At 41.6% G+C, this 25,783-nt stretch overlaps 2 protein-coding genes across 7 annotated transcripts; both read right to left on the bottom strand.

Moving 5' to 3' along the window:
- Positions 1-1,210: 1,210 nt before the first annotated feature.
- On the bottom strand, positions 1,211-11,161 carry LOC147336863 (phospholipase D1-like). 5 transcript variants are annotated; one of them, XM_086285664.1, is made up of 4 exons: positions 11,024-11,161; positions 4,863-4,979; positions 4,324-4,572; positions 1,211-3,900 (listed from the first exon to the last, which is right to left on the bottom strand). In XM_086285664.1, exons 2-4 carry the CDS (start codon positions 4,899-4,901, stop codon positions 3,847-3,849), a joined length of 342 nt encoding a protein of 113 aa, XP_086141790.1. In that variant the 5' UTR covers positions 4,902-4,979; positions 11,024-11,161; the 3' UTR covers positions 1,211-3,846. The 5 variants fall into 5 exon arrangements, 4 of the variants coding, with proteins under 4 accessions (XP_086141790.1, XP_086141788.1, XP_086141789.1 ...); XM_086285662.1 differs by lacking the exon at positions 11,024-11,161 and having other exon boundaries at positions 1,211-3,468; positions 3,807-3,900; positions 4,863-5,184; XM_086285663.1 differs by lacking the exon at positions 11,024-11,161 and having other exon boundaries at positions 1,211-3,464; positions 3,807-3,900; positions 4,863-5,184.
- Positions 9,804-25,245, bottom strand: LOC147336862 (uncharacterized). 2 transcript variants are annotated; one of them, XM_086285659.1, is made up of 4 exons: positions 25,074-25,245; positions 16,805-16,910; positions 11,536-12,132; positions 9,804-11,210 (listed from the first exon to the last, which is right to left on the bottom strand). In XM_086285659.1, the coding sequence occupies exons 2-4, from the start codon at positions 16,820-16,822 to the stop codon at positions 10,542-10,544; spliced, it is 1,284 nt and encodes a 427-aa protein (XP_086141785.1). In that variant the 5' UTR covers positions 16,823-16,910; positions 25,074-25,245; the 3' UTR covers positions 9,804-10,541. The 2 variants fall into 2 exon arrangements, with proteins under 2 accessions (XP_086141785.1, XP_086141783.1); XM_086285657.1 differs by lacking the exon at positions 25,074-25,245 and having other exon boundaries at positions 16,805-19,518.
- Positions 25,246-25,783: the final 538 nt, after the last annotated feature.

Here is a 25,783-nt window from a genome sequence, read left to right as displayed (position 1 = left end):
TGAGTAAATAATGTCCTCCCGGAGCTCCTCGGGCGGGTTGACTGCTGCTGGGTCCATAGTGCCGGTTCGTACTGTCACGGCTGCCGAGGCGAGCCGTGTGGAGTTGGAAAAAGGACCCAAGATGCAGGCAGTGGATGAGATACCGGTGGTTTATTTACAGAGGTGTAGTGGCAAACAAACAGTGGGGCATAACAAATAACTAAAGACACCTAAACTGGGAGAACTAAAAATAACAGACCTGGGAGCATACGACAACGGGATGAGAAGCAGAGAGACGCAAACGAGGAACAGGACACCGTGGAACACAGGGTAACGCAGACTGACACAGAGTTACACAGACGAACCGGCAACAGGCAGGAGAACACACAGGGCTTAAATACACACACACCAGTAATCAGGGGATGAGAGACAGGAGGGCAACACAGCTGGGAGAAATCAGAGCTGACGGGACAGGGGAAATGTAAACTGAACACACTCACATCAGACATGAACCTTCAGAATAAAACAGGAAACTAACAGACACAGAGAACCAGACAGGACACTGAACTTGACAGGCAGACTCATGAGCAGACACAATAACACCATGGACAGACAGAGGGAACACAGAGAAGTGGGAGCAGGCAGGCAAAGAACAGAACCCTAACAAATGGCAAAATCACAACAGAATACACACTCTGAATGAACAAAAGCATAACGAAACACAAAACACTGAGTCCTCAGACTCAGGACCATGACACTTTTTATGCTTTAACGTGCGCACGGGTAAGCTGTTCAGGACAACTCACACCATGAACAGAGGCACTTTTTATAGGAAAGACAGTGAGAACAGGATAAGAAAATAATAAACAGATAAAATAAACAACTCCATATGTGGCGCTAGTCTCGTCAGCAGAGAGCTGGGAGAAAGCTGTGAGAGATAAAACAATCAAAAACAATATGTCCCAAAACAATATGTCTTTGCTGAGAAAGTCTAAAAGGATAATTCTAAACTAATCTAACCATAGACAAAGGGCAGACAAAGGGCATCTTTGTACATTTAAAAGAAGGTAAAGAAACATTGAATCATTTTCCACTAACAACCTTAAAACAAACAAAAGGAAGCATCTCTATGGACAAACAAACCCCTCCACTTGGTTTGACCTGCTGATGTCATGTGTGGCATCAGCAGGACTTTAAAATGAGGAAATGACGGGCGGGCGTTTCCCCACACCTGACCCTCATGAAGACTGAAAAGACAAACAAAGTAAGAACAAATGACTTAATCTGTAACATAATAAAATGTAAAGAAACATGTAACTGAGTATTCAGCTTCATTTGCAGAATGTTTGATTTGCCAGCAACTGAATGCTTCCACACACAAACCCGGCATAGTGAGTGAAGCAATGTTACTTAACAAATAGCAAATCATAGCAAATACATAGAAACAGAATAATGTGTTTAATATGCAAAAGAAGAAGAAGAAGTAAACACATATGGGACAAATGGAGACCATTGCAGCTCATCCACCAGTGGGGTAAAAAGAGCAACCAAGAAAGTGGCAGCCTGCACGGCCACAGATGTGCTGGAGGAGCTAGAAGCTCTACCCATGGAGAAACTCCTGGAGAACCTTGCTAAGCCTAACAGGGGACAGGTACTTCTGCCCAACCTGGCAGCCACAAAGTGAACTCATTTAGGTAAAGATAACCACATGCACCTAACCAGCCTGCACCAGCCTGACATTTCTTCCTCCTAAGTAAAAACCAATGGATGGATTGAACTTAGAGTCTCAGCTCAGTTTTCTATTTTGACCACCTACACCCCAAGATACTCTTTTAAAAAGTGTTGTTTTCAGATCCCTTTGAAGTTCATAAAGGGCCTGTTCATTTTCATTCAGATGTTTTATTACATAAATGTTACTGTTTTCTTTTGATTTATGCTCCCACTACACTGCACCTCTACAAACAACAATGCCACGGACTGTCAGCTGCTTTTACATGCTGTGAACATGAGTAGGTTTGATCAGAGTTTCAATTATCAAAGAAAAGACAAACTGAGCAAAAAGAAGGAAAAAAAGACCAACTTCTTCCCAACTGACAAGAAAAATACTCGTCATGTTTTCATAATAAAGGATCAGGCTCCCCATTTATGACAGCTTGGACCAATAATGTATGTTACACTGATGCTACTGTAGAGACAGGGTCAACATCTCTATTTAAATATAATTAATATACAAAACACAATAAAAGTTATACATGAATTATTCATTATTTTTACTATTGATAAAATTCATGTATACTAATCAAAGTTATACATGAGTAACGACATTATTAATAATGATTAATAATAATAATTCTAATGCCAACATGATGACTGTTCATAGCTCCTGCTTTGAAATACTGAACTTAAACATTGACCTGATGAAAGATCACAATTCACAGTGGCCCACTGTCAGAATCATTCTGAATATAAACTCATCGAGTTAATCTGAACCTTTCTCAAATGTGCTGTGAATAAATGCTGCTGCAAGCCACTGTGGGAAAGCTGTGTTATTATCATGGAAACATCTGTGACACATTCACAGAGGACGAGGACACAAAGGGACGACACGCAGAGGCTGTGTTAAAGTCAAAAATCCAAATCTTTAGTCCTAAACAGGCAGTGGTTACAAACAGGAAGACGAGCAGTCCATTAAACAGTCTACAGGGTCAAACATACAGAGAATTCAAACAGCTATTAAAAACAAATAACTGGACACTGAAAAACTTCAGTGATGTGTGAGGCACCAAAGGGAAGCAGCTGAGTATATTCAATGAATTCTCTTCAAATACAAAGACAGAAACTCCTACAGGCAGCATGCAAACTGAGCAGGATACACAAAGATCAGAGATTACAAAAGAAATCAGAAAAGGATTTCAAACTTACTGAGAGCAAGGCCTCTGTTACAAATCTGTCTAATAGAAAAACATGCTGTACAGATACAATACGGTCAGTGTTCATGGTCATTTAAAAACTTGCTCTACCTGAACCACTTCAATATTTTATGAAGTCACTGAGTCGACCATTTCTACAGTTTGTTTCCTTCATTGCAGTTAGAGTGCGGCTGGTAAGGATGAAAACACACACAGAGCGTAAATTGTCTTTGTTAGTAACAAACGTCAGCAAAGAAAAGACAAAACACACAAACACTCTCATGATATTCATGAATCATCAGAAAGCATCCAAACATTCTGCTCGTGGACTTTTACAGTCTTATTTGCACTCGCTCATCTTCATAATCATCCTGATCAATACATGACAGGGGAGGCTTTGAGGTAGGCGGGGCTCTCTGCTGATGTCAGCATGAAAGGCAGGACCAGCGTCTGCCACATGTTGGTGAAACATCACAGTACACTGGCGTGGTTTCCTTCCCAGATGTTGGACGTTTGACACTTCAACATTGAGGCCAACAAGAAGACACAGTTTTGGGTCGGGTTGCTGCAGGGTTTCTAACTGAGCAAAAGCAGAAGCACACAGACCAACAGGGATCAGATGCTGAGTGTTAGAGGAACATCTGTGCTGATCACTGAATGCTGCTGTGGTCTCTTGTTGAAGTTGGCTGGTGGGACAGTCTAATAGTGATATCCTGCCCATCGGAGGAACACTTTTAAAAACACATGCAATACTTTGTTTGTATTACAGTCACAGTTTATGTTATTTTTGTCCTTTAAAAGTGTTGCTGTACTATAAAGTCCTATAATTTGAGGCTAAAATGGCTCAGAGAGTCTCTCTCTCAGAGGATCTCCTTTGAAAGTGGAGACGGCTTTATCCGCTGATCCACGTCACTTTACCTGGATGTTTTCTTTGAAGCTGGATGAAGACTCCTCTCCCTCACTCCTGCTGCAGCTGTGTGGTCCAGTTGGCCTCTGAGGTCACAGTCAACATCTGTAGCAGAAGAGGGGAAATAAAAGTCCAGGTTACCAAAACTGGGAGCTTTTCCAAAATAGAGCGTAACTGGACTTTTTCAGCCTTACAGGCAGATAGTCGTCTGAAGCTGCAGCTTTTTCTTTTTAGCTTTTTCCAATCTCTGCTCTCGGCTTTCTTTGAGAACATGTCTGCTTTCTTGGCATGGGTCTGTCTGCTGTTGGTGAAGAGACTAAATCCACATACTCGCTACTAAGATCTCCTCAAGTAGTCTCAACCAGATTACAGTTTAAGAGTAAATGTCTCCTGAGAGTTTCACCTTGGGGAGATGCTGTCTTGCTAACATGCAATCATGAGCATTAATCTATGAGGTGAAAAAGTAATTTTAAAAGCTCCAGCCTCAAGTTTTATTTCATCTGTGTTTTGGTCAGAGTCCCATCAGACCTCCAGAATGGTGTCAGAGTGTTTTCTATCCACGTGATGAGCACAGGCCTCAGGTCCAGACCTCCACGGGCACCATAGCCTCTTTGGAGCTAATAGGTGCAAGAAGGTTTTGTTGGGATAGGAACTGAAGAGGAAACTGACGAGGAAGGCAAGGATCTTCTTCAGCTCCTCCAAGCCGGGACCTCTTTGTGTAGGCCAGCATTGGCCAGGTAGCCCTCCAGCATCGCTGGATGGCCGACAGTGGAAAACCTAGAGGAGTAGGAGAGAAACAGCAGCTTGGAGCATGTCTTTATACTGTTTAGTTTTTAGAGCCACAGACTTTCTTTTGATGTCATTGTTCAGGATCTATGACTGATTATGTATTTATTGTATTCCTCCATGACTGTGTGACAGCAAGTGGAAAAAACCAGCTTGACCTTTGTTGATATGCTTGTAATTTTAATATTGATTAAATGGCCCATGAAATAATAGAAAGCTCATATATGAAAATGTATTTTAAGAAGTAAAATGTTAATCTGAGTACAAAGGAGTACACTCACCTTCTGGTAGATGGAGGTGTAGCGAGCGCTGGTGAACATCCAGGCCTCCTCGTAGAACTGATCACTGATTGGATCCAAAACATCGATGGAGGATCTGTGTAAGCGCTGAGGATCGTCCTGAGGGACAGAACAGAAGGAGAGTGAGACAAGTGAAGATATACTAAACAACACTGTGACATGAACTGAGCCACACACAGTTTGATTCACAGGTGATTGACACATTATTTGACCACGAGCAATCTTTTCTGGTTTGACGCCGTCTTTGTAACCAGAAACCAGCTCTCTCCTCGGCTTCCTCCACTACACGCTTCCCCCACGCCAGTCTCCTCCGTCACTATAAAGGGGAGAGTCATGAGCTCCATCACCCTCACCTGTGCCGTCCAACGTCCCGCCACCAGCCTCCACTGCAGCAGGCCAGAGACCACACCCCTGCCACAATAAGTAAAAGTATATCCTTGCTGTACCCTTAATGCTAAATGTGCTAAATTAACCGCTGCCTTTGCCCCTTTGGGATTATTCTTATGTCACTGGGATGTTGACCTTTGACCTTCACATTAGAGAGATGGGCAGACATAATGAGTAAAATATTAATGATAATTAAAATAACAATAATAAAAACAAAAGCTCTCAGATCCATCAAACCAAGCAGCAGAAAGAACAATAACTGAAGAGAAAACTTTAACCTTGTAGACTTCATTATGTTCCAGCTGCTCTACAGACGCTGTGACCTCGAACTTAAGCAGGTCGTAACGTATGTGCAGCTCAATAACTTCATAATCAATTCAATTAAATCTTTATTGGCAGACTTCATGTCCATAAAAACAAGACAAGAAACACACACACAACTCACACACACACACACACACACACACACACACACACACACACACACACACAACACAAGGTATAAACCATTAAATATATATATGTATATAAATAAGTATATAAAGCATTTGTAAAAATATAAAACCATAATATACATAAAACACAATTACTTAAAATAAATCAATAAATACACAAACACTTTAACCAGTGCTTTCTGAGACTGGATGAGTAACGGGAACCACTCACTGTCGGATTTGTAAGTGCTAAAATTATACTGTTACTCGAACCATCCAGTCGTTCTCTAAAATTGAACATTAACTTTCTTAAAAGTGCTTTAAAAGTCCAGACACCCACAGCTACAAACACCTGGCTGGCACTACCACTTCTAGGTATCCTGCAAAGGATTCTCATCGCATCATTATATGCAACATGCAGCTTCTGCATGCTACATTGTTTGTAGGATGACCACAAGGGGGCAGTATATAGCGGTGTGCAATACGCTTTAAACAAAGCCACTTTAACTGGAAGTGAACAAAAGCTGAATTTGCGTGCAATAGTATTTCCCTGCACATAGAGCTTACATCGCTGTCTGTATATGTCATCATCATCATTCATTTGCTCAGTAATAAAGTGACCGAGGTATTTCACCTTTTTATGAACTTCAAGAGTTTTTTGTGCCAGTTTAAACAAAGGGAAATTTAGCTGTTTATCCTGCTTGGTTCTACATATCAGAACAGCACTTTTAGCAGCATTGTACTCAATGTCATATTGCACACCATATTCAGTACAGACATTAAGAAGATCCTGTAACCCAGCACTGCTTGGACTAAAAACAACCAGGTCATCTGCATACATGAGATGATTTATCAGTGCTTTACCTAATATACACCCAGTGTTACAGGCTCTCAGCTGTATGGACAGATCATCAACATATATATTAAATAAAATTGGAGACAAAATCCCACCCTGTCTGACACCATTGCTGACACCAAAGGGGGCAGAAATACTGCTTCCCCATTTAACCTGCATGTTCTGATGAGCGTACCAGTAAGAGAGAATCCTCACCATGTATTGAGGAACTCCCCGTGTCTTCAGTTTATCAAAAAGTTTTCTGTGGTTCACTCGATCAGAAGCCTTAGAGGCATCAATGAAACACATGAGGACAGATGAATTTTTAGCCCTGTACAAACTGACTATTTCCTTGAGTGCATATATGCACATGTCAGTGCCGTGCTTTGGTTTGAAGCCAAACTGATTATCCAGAGAAGAGATGAACACACTAACTCTGTCAAACAAGATTCTTTCTAACACCTTAGATAAAATACTGGCTAGTGCAATCGGCCTGTAATTATCCAAACAGCTCACTTTTGCAGCTTTGTCTTTCATAACTGGTACCAGTAAAATACACAGCATTGAGTCTGGTAATATGCCATGAATCATAAACCCAGTAAAACAGAGCGCTAAAAGAGGAGCTAGCCTTAAACTAGCATGTTTTAAATGTTCTGCAGTGATGTGATCCAAACCAGAGGATTTATTATCAGACAACCTATGAATGGCTTCATATACTTCATGTGTCCTTACACTTATTGTGTCATTACTCATGTCAAGATTGTCCTCATATGGATCACTTTTTATACAGTTAAACAACGCACTGTAATGCTGTCTCCATGACGCTGCAATGCTATCTGCCCCAGAAACACCTTCAACAGTTGATGGTAGAGATGGTTTACAGTTATTAAGAGCTTTCACCTCTTTCCAAAAATCTGCCATATTATTACACAACATTTTCCAAAGAATCTGCTCTCAGCATTTGCTCATTTTTAGTTATAAAGCGAACAGCATACTTATATCTGGCATTCGCACATTTTTTCTGTTCAAATTCTGGGCCTTGTTTAGGTCTTCCAGCCATGGCCCAACATTTATAAGCTATGCGAGCTTCATCATGGTACATGGATACATGTTCTTTCCAGCCAGGTCTGATGTTAGGTTTCTTATGCTTATATTGTTTATCAAGCAGTGTACCACTTTCATGCAGAGCAGTCACTATATCATCATACATGGAGCAGAGTAAAGGTTTATGCACAGCATTCTTACAGTTGACATCCTTGCACAAAATAGCTTCTTTGGGCAAAGAAATGTTGTTCAGATGTATATCGGTATTACTATGATAAGCTAAGAAATCATCTTCACTACAAGCTGACCAGTCTAATTTTACACTGGTAGCAATATTGTTTCCAGTTGTTGCTGGCATTTGTTCCACATTCACAGTAAAACCAAAAGGTATATGATCTGACACAGTTACCTCATACCTGATAGTCATGTTTGCTAAAGCTGCATGTCCATCAGCTGTACAGATACAGTGGTCCAGCCATGATGTACTATGCCAGGCTTCACTTATGTATGTATAGCTGTCTGCAGGCAGTAACACTTTGGTAGACAAGATAAGATTATTAACTTGACAGAAGTGAGTTAAGTGGTTAGCAAACTGAGAACTGCTGTCTGTGAGATCAGCATTAAAATCACCCAAAACATATATGCTGTAAGTATCGTTGTCTTGAATAAATGCATTAATAAAAGCCAGCCTACTGAGGTATTCTTGCTCATTTTGACAAGATTCATAGGGAGAATAAATATTAAGAATGATAAAACTACTATTGTTCTGTGTATATTGTATACCAATACACCAGTCTACATCCAGTCTAATGGGCTTTATCACAGGGTCTATTTTTTTGTGCCAAAGCACAGCAACCCCTCCAGGTATTCTGCCTCTGACTATAGCTGTGCTGAGATCAGTTGTTGATTCCCCCACTCCCAAAAAACTTGCATTTAGACAGTTAAGTTTTCCCAGGTCCTGTTTGGACAACCATGTCTCCTGCAAGCATAAAATGTCACATTCTGCAAGCAGACTGTCCACAACAATCCGTCGAGCTTTGTCCCCTGCACTCTGTCCCAAACGTAGACCATGACAGTTGTAAGATAATATCCTAATAGACATCTTCATGTTGATACGTTGGTACCAGAAGGCGCAGTTATCTCTCCTGCTGGATCCACTGAGCTTGGCACCAGGGCTTACGAGGTTCATAAAAACGCCGGACCAGAGCCCCTTCAGGCCAGAGTTCAGGATTGTAAATTTCACCCACATCATTACATTCAGCAGTAACCTTGAAAGAGCTGAACCTGCTACGTTTACTAGCAATTTTTTGACAGGTCACATCTCTTTTAAGTTTCTCTCTCAAATACAGAGCAAGAGTTTCTGCATCTACATCCAGGGCAAATTTAGTGGCAAACACGCTCACCAATTTAGACCCTGTGGTATTTAGGCAGCAGAACAACTAAGAATAACAACTACAAATAATGTTTTTAGGTTTCTGTTGTACTGCAAGGTTCTGTACAGGAGAACCAAACCAAGAGCAAATATTACGTCTCATTTACACCTGAGCACGAAGAGCCATCAACATTTAGCAAATTGAATCATCTTTGTTTAGATGCAAGAAGAATCATATAGAAATGAAAAAGTAGAAATAGAAATCCAGAGCAAAGATATCCTCTAATTCAGCGTAGCACATGTGCAGCTGCTGCGATTCACGTAAGCATTCGGCTCGTCGCTGTTGCAGATTTTTCTCTCGCTGTTCTGGCTCACAGCGCTGCAAACACAAAAATAAATATCCCCAAAGCTGTGAAAGGGAGCTAATTAGTAAGAGTATTGTTACTCTCCGCAGGAGTAGTCCAGCAGTAGAAATCAGTCCAATAACAAGGTGTGTAACATCTAGCAGGGTGACAGAAAAACCCAGGGTAACTTCTAAGGACCTCAACGTCTCTCTCACATTGTGTTTTTTAAACATGCTTCCATTTGTCACTTCAGTCTTTACTCTGAAATACAGGAAGAGAAATCATGGCTGAAACAATTTCTCATGAAACCAGGGGTGTGGTCCAACAGTCAGTTTGGTGAGGAAGGTTCCTAACTGAGAGAAGTGACCCAGAAGTATCTGTGTAGCAGCCACAATGAATCCAGATCATGAGCTTTATTAACTGATCAAAGTCTCTTCTTTCATCTTCTGTATCATTCAGTTTGCATTGGTAATGCCCATTATTGTAATGCTTTTTTAAGACGAGCAAAACTTTATTTCACTTTGGGTTAGCTGGGATAAGTGATGGATGGAGGGAATTTTACTTCAGCCACAGAAATCCTAAACAGGAAGGAGGAGCAGAGTTACAGTGGATCACTATCCAGCAGGGAAACAAGGTCTATTTCAATTTCTTGGCCATGAGTGAGATTTACTGAGTGGGCAAATTAGGGAGACGACACCATCAGATCCCGAGCCCTCCATGTGTTAATCAAGAGACGGCTGCTGTGCTACATCCATAAATAATGAATAAATTAGGAGCTAAAGCTGAAAGGACAGTTTATTTGTACCATCTTCACATAAACACATTCAAGAACATCACAGATGAAGAAACATTAAAAACTTCCACACTACATAAAGCAAGAAAAATAGTTTTTCTTTCAGGTGGTTTCAGAAAAACAGAAACATCAAACATCTCCAAGACTCTCTTTGAAAGAACTAAAAACCTTTGTTCTCATGGTCCAATCATGAGTGAACTCCCCGATGAAGCCTTGTGTGCTAAAACATGTCAGAGTTTTAAAGGTTAAACATGAGTTTCCAAACCGTTTTGCTGGAGAACAATGAACTATTTGACTGAGTTTCAATCATTTACAGACGAGCAAAACCAGGACAGAGAAAAAAGGACAAAACTGACTCAGTAAAACAACAGAAAAGAAGATCCCATGTAGATCTGTATTATGTAGAAGTTCAGCCCAGCAACCAGTTCAGTTCAACACAAGTTTAAATGATTCTATCTGAACTCTGTGGAGCCTGATCTCAAGCTTTTTGAGTCTGACCAGAGGAAACCAGAGGATCTTTCTGTGTCTTCAGATTCACTGTGATCCAGTGATGGGAGTGATTTCAGCCCTGAGTGATCGCGCTGATGTTTGCACAGAGCAGACAATGAGGTGAATGTTTGGGCACATTGGTAACAGTGAAACAGTTTATTGGTAACGTGGGATCGTTTGTGTGCAGAGTATGAACTGAGATTCCTGAAGCTCTTGTCACACTGGTCACAGCTGTAGTTTCCTTCCATGTGTGCACGTTCATGAATGTTACGATTATGTGAATGTGAGAAGCTTCTCTCACAGTGTCTGCACTTGTGTGGTTTCTCTCCTGTGTGGACTCGTTTGTGTGTTTTAAGCTGACCTGCTGTGGTGAAGGATGACCCACACTGATCACAGAGGTGCTTTTTAACCCCACTGTGAATCAGTTCATGTCGTTTTAAATCACTTGGTGTGGTGAAGCTTCTCCCACATTCTTTGCAGTATTTCAGTTTGTCTCCAGTGTGTCTACGTTGATGTCTTTTTAGGGTCTTTTGCCGACTGAAAGTTTTTCCACAGAGGTCACAATGAAAGTCTTTCCCACCACCACAGTGATGACAGGGTTGAGAACTGGATCCATCTGTGTCGCTCTGCTTCTAAACAAAGACACAAAGACAGTGTAAGTCAGTCCTTCAACATTTGTATCCTGAACGTCGCCTGAAATAAAGAGCATCTCTGCAGACGTCCAACTACATTTGACTGTTTCAGTTAACACACTCAGTTTACTGGGTTGCAATAACTACAATACTACCACCATAATACTACAGTAATACTAAAATCATAACTGAAAGGAAAATCTGAACAATCACTCAGAGCTGCTTTTCCATGCAGTAGAATTGCTAACATGCTAACACAGTTTAATGAGCAGAGTTGTTCCAAACAGTCAGGCTAAAATGACAAGATAACAATATAAATACATACCTCACAGTAGCTGCACTTGTAGAGTCTCTTTCTGGTGTGGATCTGTTGGTGTCCTCTCAGGTGACGTGGAGATTTAAAAGTCTTCTCACACAGGTCACATTGATAAGGTCTCTCCTCAGTGTGGGTAAACATGTGTCGTTGCAAGTGTGTGTGAGTTGTAAACTCTTTGCCACACTGTTCACAGCAGTACACATCATGTCTGGTGTGAATGCGTAGGTGTGTATTTCGGCTCCCTCTCTGGCTGAAAGTTTTTCCACAGATGTCACAGCTGTATGGCTTAATTCCAGAGTGGGTAACTAGATGCCTCTGTAAGTGGCTACTTTGAGTAAAAGCTCTGCCACACTGATCACAGCTGTACGCTTTAACTCCACTGTGGATGAGTTGGTGTTGTTTTAGGGAACGCTTCAAGGAAAAAGACTTCCCACAAAAGTCACAGCTGAACGGTCTCTCTCCAGTGTGGATGACCTGATGCTGTTTTAGTGAAGCCCTCACAGTAAAACCCTTCCCACACTCGTCACAGGTGTGTTTTTTCTCTCCCTTTCTTCTGTGAGGTTTGTCGGCCTCCTGAGAGCGCTGACTTCTGGCTCCATGTTGGTCCTGCAGTGACAGAGATACAAACAGAGGCAGTGAGTGAAATGCAGTCGTGGAACAAACTCAACCTTCAAACTCCATTAACACTAGTTTTAAACCTGAAGGTGGAGCGTGGCACCAAACACCTTAAAGGTCTCTTATCCCCACCTGCTGGTAGTTCTAACACATTACATCCAACCTGGTGTTAAGCCAAGAAAGGTTATTGTGCATTTTATCAATATTAGTATAGTATGAACATCTTCACACTAATCTGGACGCCTTATTCTGGACTAACTGAAGTCTGTTAAGCTCTGTCTTATTAGCTGCTGACCAAATGATTGAACAATACTCCAGATGAGACATTACTAGTGCATTAATGACATCTTTCATAATGAAGAAGTGATACACAAAGAGCATTTCATAGCCATAGCTATGCCTTGTCGGCAGAGTTATGTGACATTAGTGATGTTTGTACTTTCAGCGTTAACTTGGTTTTAAAGCCTTTAAAATATACGCCGTTCAATAGTCGACCTTAATCTGACAGAGAATGTGATGATTTTGTGGATAATTAAAGTCAGTCATATATCCACAAACACAACAAGCTGAAAGTCAGTGATGCTGCTCGGTTTGCAGTCCTGAACATCACGGCACAAGCAGGATTCACTGCACTGTTAATGTTAGCTGTGTTATATTGCTGCCTCTGTTCGGTGGTGTCGAGCCAAACGCACTTTAACGTGTGTTTGAACGAGCTGACGGTTCACTCGTTAAGCTGAAAGAAAGATGCTTTAATCACAGCAGTCACACATGTGTCCACTGCACCATCTGGAACTCTTCTTGTTTACACTCGTAATAACACAAACACTAAATCCTGCTTCTCTGGTGCTGTTGTGTAGCAGTGTGTACACCTGAGACTGTCACCTGTCTGTCTGTCCTGCACTCTCTCTCTGTTTCTTTCTCTCTGATTGTGGAATAAAAGTATGAACATGTGTTTATAAGTTACACTTGTGTTTGAATCCTGCAGCTTATCACACATTTGATTTCCATGTGTGATAAGCTGCAAGTGTCCAGAGTGAGGACAGACTGAGGGAGCCACTGCTGCACATCATCTGTGAGGCTTTGCAGCCCTGATGATCCACCAGGACAAACTCAGCAGTGTGTGAGGAAGAGGAGGAGGAAGAGCCAGCAGCAGCTGACAGATGGAGAGAATAGACAGACTGTTCCCTGTTTGTGAAGGACTGCTAGGAAAGTTTAACATAACTGTCTGTGCTGAATCAGTCTTATTAGGTAATGTTCAAATAATGTGATCATCCCAGTGTTTTCAGTGTGGGAGAAAGTACTCAGGGCCTTCAAGTTACACACTATGAAAGGCAGCAACAAGTTTAATGTTCAGAAACCTAAAGTCTGTATCAGCAGTAGAATGGAGCTAAAAATAAATGTTGGTTTCAGTTCTATGAAGCTTTGAGTATTTTGGATCAGCAGCTGCTGTGTTTGTTGCATCATATTGCTGTAACTGTTTATATGCTTTATATATTCTGAGCTAAGTTGATCTATAGTGTTAAATCATATTCTATAAGGATGTTATGTGTTTGTAGACTTTCTGCCCAGTTTGACCCATTTAGCAGAAGTCAGCCTGTTTAAGGCTCTGATATCTATTCTGTGTGACTTAAAGCAGTTATGACATGGTCTGATTTTCTCACCCAATAAAGGAATATTTCATATATCAGTCTGCTCTTCATTCTATCAGACACAGTTATCACAGCTCCTACATTTGCTTTTTACACATACCGTATTTTCACGACCATAAGGCGCACTGTGCTAAAAGGCGCAGTCTCAGTTATGTGTGCCCTTACTGTATTTAACACACACATAAGGCGCACTGGACCATAGGGTGCATACAAGTACCGTATGCGTATTTAAAAATAAAGCGGGAGCAAACCTGAATTCGGTACCTTACTCACATTTTTATTACCAGTAATCGTCATCATCAACAACACACAAGCATACAAGTGTGCGTATTTAAAAATAAAGCAGGAGCAAAACAAAGTTTGGTACTCACATTTTTATCATCAATCAAACCCATCGAAGTCCTCATCCTCTGTGTCTGAATTGAACAGCTGCGCTAAATCTCCATCAAACATGCCAGGTTCACTTTCTTCACTGTCAGAGTCACTTTCCGTGCCGTGCGGCTCCTCGGAAACGATGCCGGCTTTTGCGAGAGCTCGAACAACAGTGCCAGCAGACATGTTAGCCCAAGCATCTACAATCCATTGGCAAATTGTGGCGTAACTCGCCCGGCACTGCCTCCCACTCTTAGTGAAACTGTGGTCTCCACCGGTCATCCATCGCTCCCAGGCCGCTCGCAGCCTTACTTTGAACGGGCGGTTCACACCGATGTCCAGCGGTTGGAGTTCCTTTGTCAGGCCTCCCGGAATGACAGCAAGCTCACAGTTCAATTGCTTCACAAGTTTTTTCACATCGGCTGTGAGATGGGCACGCATAGAGTCACAGATCAACAGCGATGGTGATGCGTGGAAAAAAAACACCTGGTCTCCTTACATACACCTCCCTCAGCCACTCTTCATCATTTCCTCATCCATCCAGCCCTTTTCATTTGCCTTAATGATGATTTCTGCTGGAAACTTCTCTTTAGGCAAAGACTTTCGCTTAAAAATCACCATAGGCGGCAGTTTCTGTCCATTAGCATGGCAGCCAAGCACAACAGTAAAAGAAGACTTTTCATACCCCGTTGTGCGTATCGCTACCGTGCTGGTCCCCTTCTTCTCCACAGTGTGACTCACCGGGATGTCAAAAGTGAGCGGGACCTCGTCCATGTTTGTGATGTGGCTGGGCTGGATGTGTTTGTCGCCGATGTGTTTGCTGCAGTAGGAGCGGAAGATGGCCAGCTTTTCCTTATAATCCGCTGGAAGTTGCTGCGCTACCGTAGTCCTGGTCCGGATGGAAAAATGGCACCGTTTCATAAAACGAAAGCACCAAGACGGGCCTCCTTGGAAATGTTCAATGTTCATCTCTTCAGCTAGTGAAACTGCTTTTAGCTGAATGGTGACCGTCGAAACTGCTTCTCCCGCTCGCTCTTTGCTCGATGATCCACCGCTCGAGTCTTTCCTCCAACTCGAGCCACCTCGCCTTATGTCCGCGGAAACTCAGCTGCGTTTTCTTGACCTGCCGGAGCTTGTTTTCCAGCTTCCTCCATTTGCGAACCATCGATTCGTTAATCTTAAATTCTCTCGCCGCTGCTCGATTTCCATGTTCCTCCGCGTAGCTGATGGCCTTCAGTTTAAACTGTGCTTCGTAAGCGTGTCTCTTTGCCATTTTCAGGGTTGTTAAAACAACGATGTCCTGCATAACGCACATACCTGTTCTTTTATACAGGTATGTGCGATTGTCCCGGTATATACGATCAATGCCCACACTTCACCCTTTAATGTTCTTATGGTGTTCTCTACTACGTCCTCCTTACAACACATAGGGCGCACCGCGCTATAGGGCGCGCCGCACTTTTTGAAGAAAATCTAAGTGCGCCTTATGGTCGTGAAAATACGGTATATGTAAGCATTGAGCCAAATTTAGTACCAACATACTGAAGGAACAATATTTGTCTCTTATATATGATACATCTATATAAACACTGTCACAGATACTTGTCTGTGAGTGAAGTGATTAATATGATAACTATAATATTGGCCATATTATACCACAGTGAGATGACTTTAGTCTCATGAACAACATCAGCTAATTGTTATTTACAGCTAATCTTAAACGACTGTTCAGTACAGAAATGAAGCCCAACAATCATGTTTCACAGTCCTGTGGTCTCAGCCTCAGATACTCATCAAATCACACAGAGCTCATGTAGAAACAAATGAACTAAATATGTTCTCCTTCATTTCTGTCAAACAAAGCTGTATGAAACATTTCCAGCTGTTAGTATCATGGTTGCTAGGCAACCTGGGCAGCGCGACGGAGGCTAGACGTCCCATTTCACGAGCCTACGAGCCTCGCACTTCGGCCTTAGCGTTCTTTGAGTACGCGGCCCTTGAGGACTTTAAAGCTGCAGAACCTGAATCGGGATACAGCCATGATGATCTCCAGCCTCGTGCTCGCCAACATTCTCACCTGAGTTAAGAAGACGATCACTGAAATGGTCTCAGCAGGTCCTTTGATGACAGCAATGAAATGCAGCGGTAAGGCTTTTTGGGGATTAAATTCGTTTTCATGGCAAAGAAGGACGATGCAGTTCATCTGATCACTCCTCATAACATTCTGGAGTGCAGGCAAAATGCTATTATAAAAACTTAAGCAGCAACTTCTCCAGGTTCCAATATTTATGCAATTCTCAAACCTTTTGGCCACGACTGTATAACCTCTTCTGAAGTTTAGTGGATATTATACATGGTTATGCTCAGGATGTGTCGGCCAGTTTCCACTGGAAACGCCTTTTGGTTAAACTGTCAGCGAGGAATTTGCATTTGCACTGTTACATTTTTATATAACTTTAATGCACATAAACAACAGCTGCTTGTTTCAGTGAAAATACATTGATGGCTTTTTAATAAAGTTGTGCAGCTGTAAAGTATTTTGTCTGGTGTCAATTCTATCGTCAGCTACATCGTTATGGCAAATGTTCAAATGTATATGGTGATAAATATCTTTGGTCATATGGTCCTGCTCTGTCTGTCACCTTCTGTGTTGAGCTCATTGTTTCCTCTGTAGTGGCTGAGCTGAGTCCAAGTAGCTGAAAATGTTCCTCTGCTGCTCCGTCAGACTCTCCTCCTCCTGCTGATCAGCTGGGACACAAAACAGATCTTTGTTAGGCTCCACACTGCACTGAAGAGTCAAAGTGGCTCATATGTTCATCTGACAAGTAAAAGAACACATTTTTGTTTCCCGAGGTGGGCAACTTGTTGGAAACAAACACAAAAGGTTTGAGCACTGATACCTGCCATTGCTGCCATTGAAAGATGCAACGCCAGCAATGTGGATTGGTTTGAGTCTTGACAATCCACATTGCTGGCATCTTTCAATATGTTTGAATGCACCAGTGTAAGTGCAGCCACTCAGACTCAATGTGTTCATAGAAACAGGTGCACATGTGTCACGAGTTCATCCAGCAGTAGCTATGGCACTTGGCCACAGGGGGCAGCAGTGGACTGACCTGCATTTGAGACTGCTCCAGCTGCTCTGTGACAGTCAGTAGATCTGCTACAAATTGCAGATCATATGCAAGTTTTGGAAATGACATTATAAATATTCCTAACTTAGCCACGGCAGCCATGTTGATGCATTACCTATATTGGCTGAAAATGTTCATTTGCAGAGAAAAGACACAGGCAGACTGTGCTTACAGGACAACAACAACAACAACAATCTTTATTTATAGAGCACATTTAAAAACCAACGGCATGCCAAAGTGCTTAACATAGAACAAATTAACACAAGTATAATCAGAGTCATAAAAATAAAAGTGTAGAATTATGTTCACAGGAAAAAGCCACCAATAGAAAAAATATAACTATAGCACATAGCTATAGCACAATATAACTGTGCCATCAACACACAATGGGGATAAGACATACACAGCGCAAATAAAAAGCAAGATAGGAAAATTAGTAAAATAAATCACTGCAGACAAGGCCAGCATTTAACCAGTAGAAAACGCAAGATTAAACAAATACGTTTTAAGCCGTGATTTAAAAGATTGAATAGAGTCAGACGCCCGAATGCCAATGGGAAGGTTGTTCCACAACTCTGGTGCGGCCAGGGCAAACGCTCGATCACCTCTAGACTTCAGCCGAGATCTAGGCCGCACCAACAGTAACTGTGAGGATGATCTTAAAGCCCTAGCAGGAACATATAAGCTTAAGAGTACCTTAAGATAGCTCGGTGCTGTGTTATTAGTGATTTTAAAAGTAAACAGCAGAATTTTAAATTGGATACGATATTTCACAGGCAACCAGTGCAAATCAGCTAGGACGGGAGTAATGTGGGCAAACTTCTTAGTTTTGGTTAGAATGCCTGCAGCAGCATTTTGGACTGTCTGTAAACTATGGAGGAGGGAGAGTGGAGTCCAAAATAGAGTGAATTGCAGTAATCCAGCCTCGAAGTTACAAAGGCATGGATGAGTTTTTCCAGGTCTTTATGCGGGATGTACTGCCTGGCCTTAGAAATAAGGCGGAGTTGGTATAAACTCGATCTAACAACAGCAGACACTTGTCTATCAAGTTTAAATGAGCTGTCAAGTAACACGCCCAAATTCCTAACAGTGTCGGAAAAGGAGCTAGTGAGAAAACCAAAAGCATCACGAAGTTTGGCACGAAGGACGTCACTGCCAAAGACCACAATTTCAGTTTTCTTATCTTTAAGGATAAGAGTATTTGCCAGGAGCCATTGCCTGACCTCACACATGCACTCTCGAAAACTATTCAAGGACAAAGCTAGGTCATCATTTAACTCAAAGTAGATCTGAATGTCATCAGCATAATAATGAAAAGCGATGTGATATTTCTCAAAGATAGCGCTTAATGGAAGCATGTACAATGAGAACAGAGTAGGGCCTAACACAGATCCCTGAGGGACACCACAACAGACAGGTACAGCGAAGGAAGAGGAAGTGGCCAAGTGAACCGAGGAGAGCCGATTGGACAAGTATGATTTAAACCAATCCAAGGCAACACCCTTGACGCCTACAGCGTGCTCAAGTCTCGCCAATAGGATTTTATGATCAACCATATCGAAAGCCGACGATAAATCCAATAGCACTAGGACCGAGGAGCGCCCATTATCAGCCATTAGTAGAAGGTCATTGAGAACTCGGAGCAGCGCTGACTCAGTGCTATGATGTGGTTTGAAGGCCGATTGGAATTTATCATTAATGCTATTCTCATCCAGGTAGGCCTGGAGTTGAAGCAACACTATCTTCTCAAGAATTTTGGCCAAGAACGGAAGCTTGGAAATCGGCCTATAGTTCGCATAATCATTATAATCGAGGTTCCTTTTTTTAAGAAGAGGCTGAATTATAGCATGTTTAAAGGCTGATGGTACGCAACCAGAGAGCAAAGAAGAGTTCAAAAGGGACAATATACTAGGTCCAATTGCACTAAAACAGTCCTTAACTATACGAGATGGAAGAACATCATATACGAGATTAGTATTGTTCAGTTGTTCAACCAGACGCTTAAGAGTAGGGAGTGAAACGGGTTCAAACTGATAGAAGAGGAACAGTCAGGGGTAAACGCAGGGCCTGTCATTAAAGGAAGAGCAGATTTAAGAGATGAGACTTTATCTAAAAAATAATTTAAAAATTGTTCGCAAAGAACCGTGGAGCACGGCAGCGGCATAGTGGGGCAGGGGTTGACCACAGAGTTAAAAATTTTAAATAAAATTCGAGGATTGTTACCATTGGTAGAGATAATTTTTGAAAGAAAAGCTGCTTTAGCCATTTTGGCAGCAGTTTGAAATTTCAAGCGACTAGTACGTAGGATGTCGTAAGATGCCTGGAGTTTATCTTTCCTCCACCTTCTCTCATCCCGCCGACACGCACGTCGTAGAGCGCGAACAGAGTCACTTAACCAACATTGTGAGTAAGTTCTGGGGCGCTTCATTTTAATAGGTGCCACAGTGTCGAGGATGGAGGAACATGTAGTTAACAGGGTATTGGCAAAATTCTCAACCATATGAGGGGTAAGACAATCTGACGTAATAGATGCAGAATACACAAAAGAAGCAGAGAATTTCACCACAGTATCAGCATTAACAGTACGCACATCACATAATAACGTTACATGTTATTATGTGATGTTACTGAAATCATCATGAATAACAGGAGTGGTGATTCCTGTAACTTTGTGTATATAATTTGGCATTTTTTACTGATGTAGGCCAAAAATAAATACATAAACTGAGCACCTGATGGCTTTGAACTTTTGTTGTCCATCTTCCATTGGTTTGAATTTTGCGCTCCAGTACAAACACAAATCCCCCAACCCGAGGATCAGCACAATTAACCTAACAGACCTACACCTTAGTTCACAGATTCACTTTGTCTAAGGTTGATTTCTGGGATTTCACACAACCCAGGATTCAGATCGTGAATCCATGATGGGCTTGGATTTACATCATTATAAATGAAATGTGCTCTACTTGGAAGCAGCCGGCCCCGCCCCTTTTGACGGCTTGTGTGAGACTTTAAATCATCAAACTGTAAATTATAAATTAAATTGTTATTGATCCTTTACCCCGAGTCCTAAAGTGTAGATTTATTTTCTTACTCTTCTTATATTTATTGTTTGTTTACTTGCACCGCTGTAACTGCAGCCTCGTCGTCTCGTCTCTCTATATGCTGGACTGTCTGTAGCGGAGATGACAATAAAGTTTACTTTGACTTCAGCAGCGCGCAGGCGCACCGAGGGCTCTCGCGCTCACTTTATAGAATTTAGAAAAAACATTGGTGCAGATTATAAGTCTGTATCATAATATCTGTTTTTTGTGTTGTTTTTATTTTGTTTTGCGAGTTGGTTATTAGATGCCGCTCCAGCCAGCCAGAGACTCCCCGCCGTAATAAACTACGTATTCTCTTATTGCTGTTACCAAGTTCCTGTGAAAAGCAGATTTTTCCCACTGCTGACTCAGCTGGATCAGGGAGAGTGACTGAGGCAGATATTGAGATGTCAGTGTTTTTATATAACATTAAAGTCCCTGAGGGTATGGCACCAAGCACCATTGAGAATTCCCCAACACTGTTTGACAAGTTTGACGAGCATCTTGACTTTTGGTCTTTGGATATTAACAGTCCTGGATATGTGACTTCTTGTTTAACAGAAATGTTACAGAGAGCATTTGCAGTGCAGCCTTTAATTGCTAGTAATTCACATTTTTTTAGATTTCGACAAAAATCAAATGCCTCAGAGAAATCACTAATAACACTAAGGGCTGGACGGATTTGATTTGCATTCTTCAAGAAGAGTGTGGTGTCATCAGCTAGCTGGCTGATGATGAGCTCCTTATCAGCTGTGCTGATTCCTTGTATAACAGGTCAAATCTCGGGGTGGAGTCTTAATCATTTTAATTGAGCTATTGCCATTCGTGTACAAGGTTTTGATAGCTTTACAGAAAAATGCCAAATTTTTCCAAAGAGTGGAAAATAAATTGATGTTCAATTGTACACTTCCTATGAAAAGCTGCAGTAAGAACGGAGCCAGGAGATTAGAAAATGATTCATAAAACTCTGCAGTTAAACCATCTGTGCCGGGAGATTTGTTGGCCTTAAGTGCAGAAATAGGATTACAAACATCCTCCACAGTCAGAGGGCTGTCACAGTGACTTCTATCTTCCACAACAATAGTTTTTAGGTTTTTAATATTATTGAGAAACAGCGTTGAGACATATATATATATATTCTACTTTTCTAAATGATTGACTATTTCAATGGAGAACCTAAATGACACGGACCCGTGTTTGTTATTACATATCTCTATTTTGAATGTGACAAGTCTATCATTGCCTGTTATTCATAGGTATTAACAGAGTTTTTGGCCTTTTTTTCCTCTATAAAAGCTAATTGACTCTTTACAGTGGCCTGCTATGGTTAATAATAACATGTTCAGTCATGAGTGAAATCAAAGCTTTTCTTCACTTTAGCATTTAACATTCCCAACAATATAATGTGATACCTTAATTAAAACACAGCTAATAAAACACAATTTTCTTAATGCAAACATCAGTGACTCAACATTAGCAACCAAAGGGTTCAGTCTGCAGCTCACACTCATGTGAAGCTACAGCCTCCCCCTTTAGTCTCTGTCATCCTTCTGCTCCTGCACAAACAAAGCAAGACAAAACCTCCACCCTTCTTCTACAGGCTGGGTGAATTGTTGTGGACATTCACTAATCCTAAAGTCGGCACCGTTTTTGTCTCAGTATCAAGTCAGTTAAACTTTTAGTCGTCAGTCCATCACAGTCCAGTCACATGCATACATCCACACACATTCATACCAGATATTGCTGATAATGGAGTCTCACGCGCAGCCTATTCGAGCCTCCATCACCAGCAAGATGACGTCATCATTTTAAAGGAAAACAGCTCCTTGTTTTTGGACTGGATTGACTCGCTGCAATCCTTTTAGGCTCAGGACTTCTCATGTGATCAATGTCACATATAAGTGAATTTCTCCCAAGCCCATTATAATCATGGAGAAAAACACTTTGCCACTGTTTCCAGTAAGAATATTTTATAGCGCTTTAAAGTTCAATCTCTCAGGTCTGGATTAAAGAGCTGATTTGTTAAATCGGGAACTCACAAAATACCAAAATATCACCACCGGTGGATCACACCTCTCAGATGTTCTTATCTCAGTGCACTGTAACAAAAGCACAAACAAACGCAACCAATAAAATACTAATAAAGTAACAAATACTGGGGCCCATTGCAAACATGTCCAAGCATAAAACCATCTTTCTCTCTCTTAGAGAAAGAAAACAATCCAAACCTCACTGATAAAATCAACCTAGTGTCAAGCAAAACCCAAAAATCAACCAAAACTTCACCAGAAAGTTTTCCTCCCTCCCGGGACAATATTGTGCAGGAATACAGGCACCGTAACTCCTTTTGCACTGACAAAAACATGTTGGATTGACTTGATTCAATAGTGGACACTGGTTGCACACAAAGGTTTTGCTTTGGCAGAAACTTAAACAACTGAGTTAAATCAACACAACCTTTTCATATTCAGTAAACCTGCATGTTGTGTTCATAAAACACGATTGAAACATGTTCAGATGGAGTAAGTTGAGCTCCTGGAACATTTTAATCCTTCAATTGAAATTGAATGGGTCTACAACAACTACCATCCTCCTATCTCTATCCTGGTTGCAGCAGGGCTGGGAAATAACCCTGAAGTGATAGGTTACCAGGCAGGGTACACCCTGGACAGCTCACCAGTCTATCAGATAGAAACACACAGCCGTTTACATTCATGGATAATTTAGCCCAGGACCTTCTTACTGTGGAGCAACAGCACTAACCAGCATGCCAACAATGGAGGAAATACAGGAAAGCTATGATTTCCTGTATTTGAGGCAGAATTATTTTGTTCTTGCCCTTGACAGGTTAATCCACAATAAATAGCAACAGCATGCATGTGTTGTGTGTGTCGTTGTCTGCCTCTTATAACTCCAGTGATTTTCCTGTAGTTTGAAATCTTATGCGGTGTTGACACAATAATTTGTTGTAAACCAGGAAATTCCCAACTGTGGTAGAAAGCACAGCTTAGCCTGAGAAAATGTTCAAAGAAAAGTCGTCACTTCCTGATTTCTGCTTCACTGATAAATATTGTCACACTGGGGTTTTTGCAAATGATATCAGTGAGCACTGTGTGGCAGCTGGAGTCAGACAACTGAAGCTCCCACAATCAAGACCACAAACAGCTTTCAAAGGAGATTTGAAGCTTTTCTGGCAGCAAGCTTCATGATTTATGGGACTGGAACTGGAACAGAAACTACCTGATCACCAATGGTGAGCTGGCATGGAATTATTTTTATGACATTTTATCAAAGTTATAAATAAGCATGCCCATTAACACATAGTGAGTGAGCATGTTGTCTTCCCACGCAGTGAACAGCGGATGCTAATGTTTCTGTCACTTTTTACAGAGTCAAACTCAAAGTAAGGTCAGTGCTTCCACGCTTTAAACGCTGCACGCTCACACTCTCTCCACACTCGATAGATTATCCATTGTTCATCTGCACACAGCTGCGGTTTTAGTAACGCAGCGTGCTTACGGGAAAGTAACAGTAATCTAATTACCTTTTTTGCAATAGTAATCCCTCACTTTACTCGTTTCTTGAAAAAAGTAATCGGATTACTTCCCATCTCTGGTTGGAGCTGTGCACTTGTGGGTTCAACCTTGTGTACACGTTTATCTTTGCTGTGTGTACTTGTACCTCTGAGTGGAAGCTGAACTCTTGAGTTCGAGTATCGAAGCATCAGCTGTGACGTTAAAGTCCAAACAGCTCGTTCATTTGACGTGCAAATGAACGAAGGTAACGCCGTTTTCATGTGGATGTGTCACTGAGACACTTTCCACATCCACAGCTCACAAAATGGGAAAACTATAGAAGTATAACAATGAAGAAGTTACTATGTTACGGGTCCCAAGGATGAAGACCTCGATGACAAATATGTTACCTGTAAAAGCAGGTGAAGAGCAGAGTAAGGAAGACACGATGCGTCCCTGCTTTCCTCCAGAACGTGTCTGAGTCTGATTTATTTCACACAAATAAATGCTATAAAACACTAAACATGAGCTTTCAATATACTGTTCAGCTGGTTCCTCATTCACATCAATGACATTTACTTATTTCACAACATCAGTGAAATATACTCTTTTTAACTGGTTCAGTTTCTCAAGTTCACACTTCTTTCCATAACAGCTACATCCTTTTATCATATCAATAAACACATCACATTGTCTTCTGCAGTGTCTTACTGGCTAAACAGTTCTATTCAATAACAGCATTGGTAAATACATTACATTTGTTCCCTCCAGTAATTTACTGGCAAAATCACTATTTAGTGCATCATGAAACACAGCTTGTTGAATCAACCCATGAATGCCTCTGTTAGCTACACAGAGTTGCTCAGAGTGCTTGTGTTACACTAGCTAATCTACTCAGTCACTTTAACAGAACTATTAACATTCACATCTCACAGAACTGATTTGATTGGAGCATTACAACACGTTTGCACAGAGCATAGGAGCGCACTGACTCTGCTTCACGAGCGCTCCACCTAACGAGCGGGCTCGCGGTGCGGTCGCGCGGGACACTCCTCTGGTTTTCTCCCGTGTTTACATATAAATAACTTTGGCGGACCGCCTTAACTCTCCCATTCACATTAACGTGGGTAACCATGGTGACAATAAACAACATTTTCGGTGCGAGCACCGTGTACCGACCTGTAAAAGCAGGTGAAGAGCAGAGTAAGGAAGACACGATGCGTCTCTGCTTTCCTCCAGAACGTGTCTGAGGAAGCAGCGGAAGGTGGGCTCCACTTACTGCTCCCCGAAACCCCGGAGCAAGCACCAAAGTTCCGCCCTCACTGCTTTCTAACATAAAATGAATCCCTGTTACATGGATTTTCTATCCTCTTAAAGAAACTGAAAATAAATACATATAGCAATGAAAAATGTCCCGTTACATGAGTGTTTTACACAAAATAATATTCATGTGGTCATTCCCTCACAGGGGTGCCACAACTACACTGCTGTTTTGACAGAGACACAGTGTGTTTATCTAACTTGGCTGAAGCCAAAGTTCTCCAGACAAATTCAGTCTGTTTCTGCCAAGTGTGAACTCACTGGATGAGCGCCAGATACACAGAATCAAAAAGGGATAAATTACTTTTCTTATGTCATGTTCCCGTCACAAACTGGCTCAAGGAGAGGGGAAGCAGGAGTCCACAGATGAAATGTTCCTATAAATAAAGTGGAATTTATTCAAACTTTACCAAAACTTCAACACATCAAATACAAGCAGCTCAGCAGGGAGTGGATGTGTGTTGCATGTGCCAGGTGGATGCAGAGAGAGGCCAGGGCCACGTTCAAACCTGAACACGCTGCACAGTGTTTTCTTCCATTTGTTAGGGATGAATGAAATGCTTCCTTGA

Source organism: Aulonocara sp. 'chitande type north' Nkhata Bay, linkage group LG3 (genome assembly GCF_057382095.1).
Source record: "Aulonocara sp. 'chitande type north' Nkhata Bay isolate Kocher_YH1m ecotype deep benthic linkage group LG3, A_spYH_male_GT1.1, whole genome shotgun sequence".
Lineage (NCBI taxonomy): Eukaryota > Metazoa > Chordata > Actinopteri > Cichliformes > Cichlidae > Aulonocara > Aulonocara sp. 'chitande type north' Nkhata Bay.
Note: the sequence above shows the minus strand (reverse complement) of the source record. Positions and strands in the feature narration are given on the sequence as shown.

Excerpts from the sequence above, each read along its gene's own strand:
- LOC147336863 (XM_086285661.1), bottom strand. The coding sequence starts at position 5,084 with ATGTGTCAATCACCTGTGAATCAAACTGTGTGTGGCTCAGTTCATGTC. Across the intron at positions 4,573-4,862 it reads ACACCTCCATCTACCAGAAG|GTTTTCCACTGTCGGCCATC; the intron begins GTGAGTGTACTC and ends CTACTCCTCTAG. Across the intron at positions 3,901-4,323 it reads ACTCTGACACCATTCTGGAG|ATGTTGACTGTGACCTCAGA; the intron begins GTCTGATGGGAC and ends CTTCTGCTACAG.
- LOC147336862 (XM_086285659.1), bottom strand. Across the intron at positions 11,211-11,535 it reads ACAAGTGCAGCTACTGTGAG|AAGCAGAGCGACACAGATGG; the intron begins GTATGTATTTAT and ends GTCTTTGTTTAG.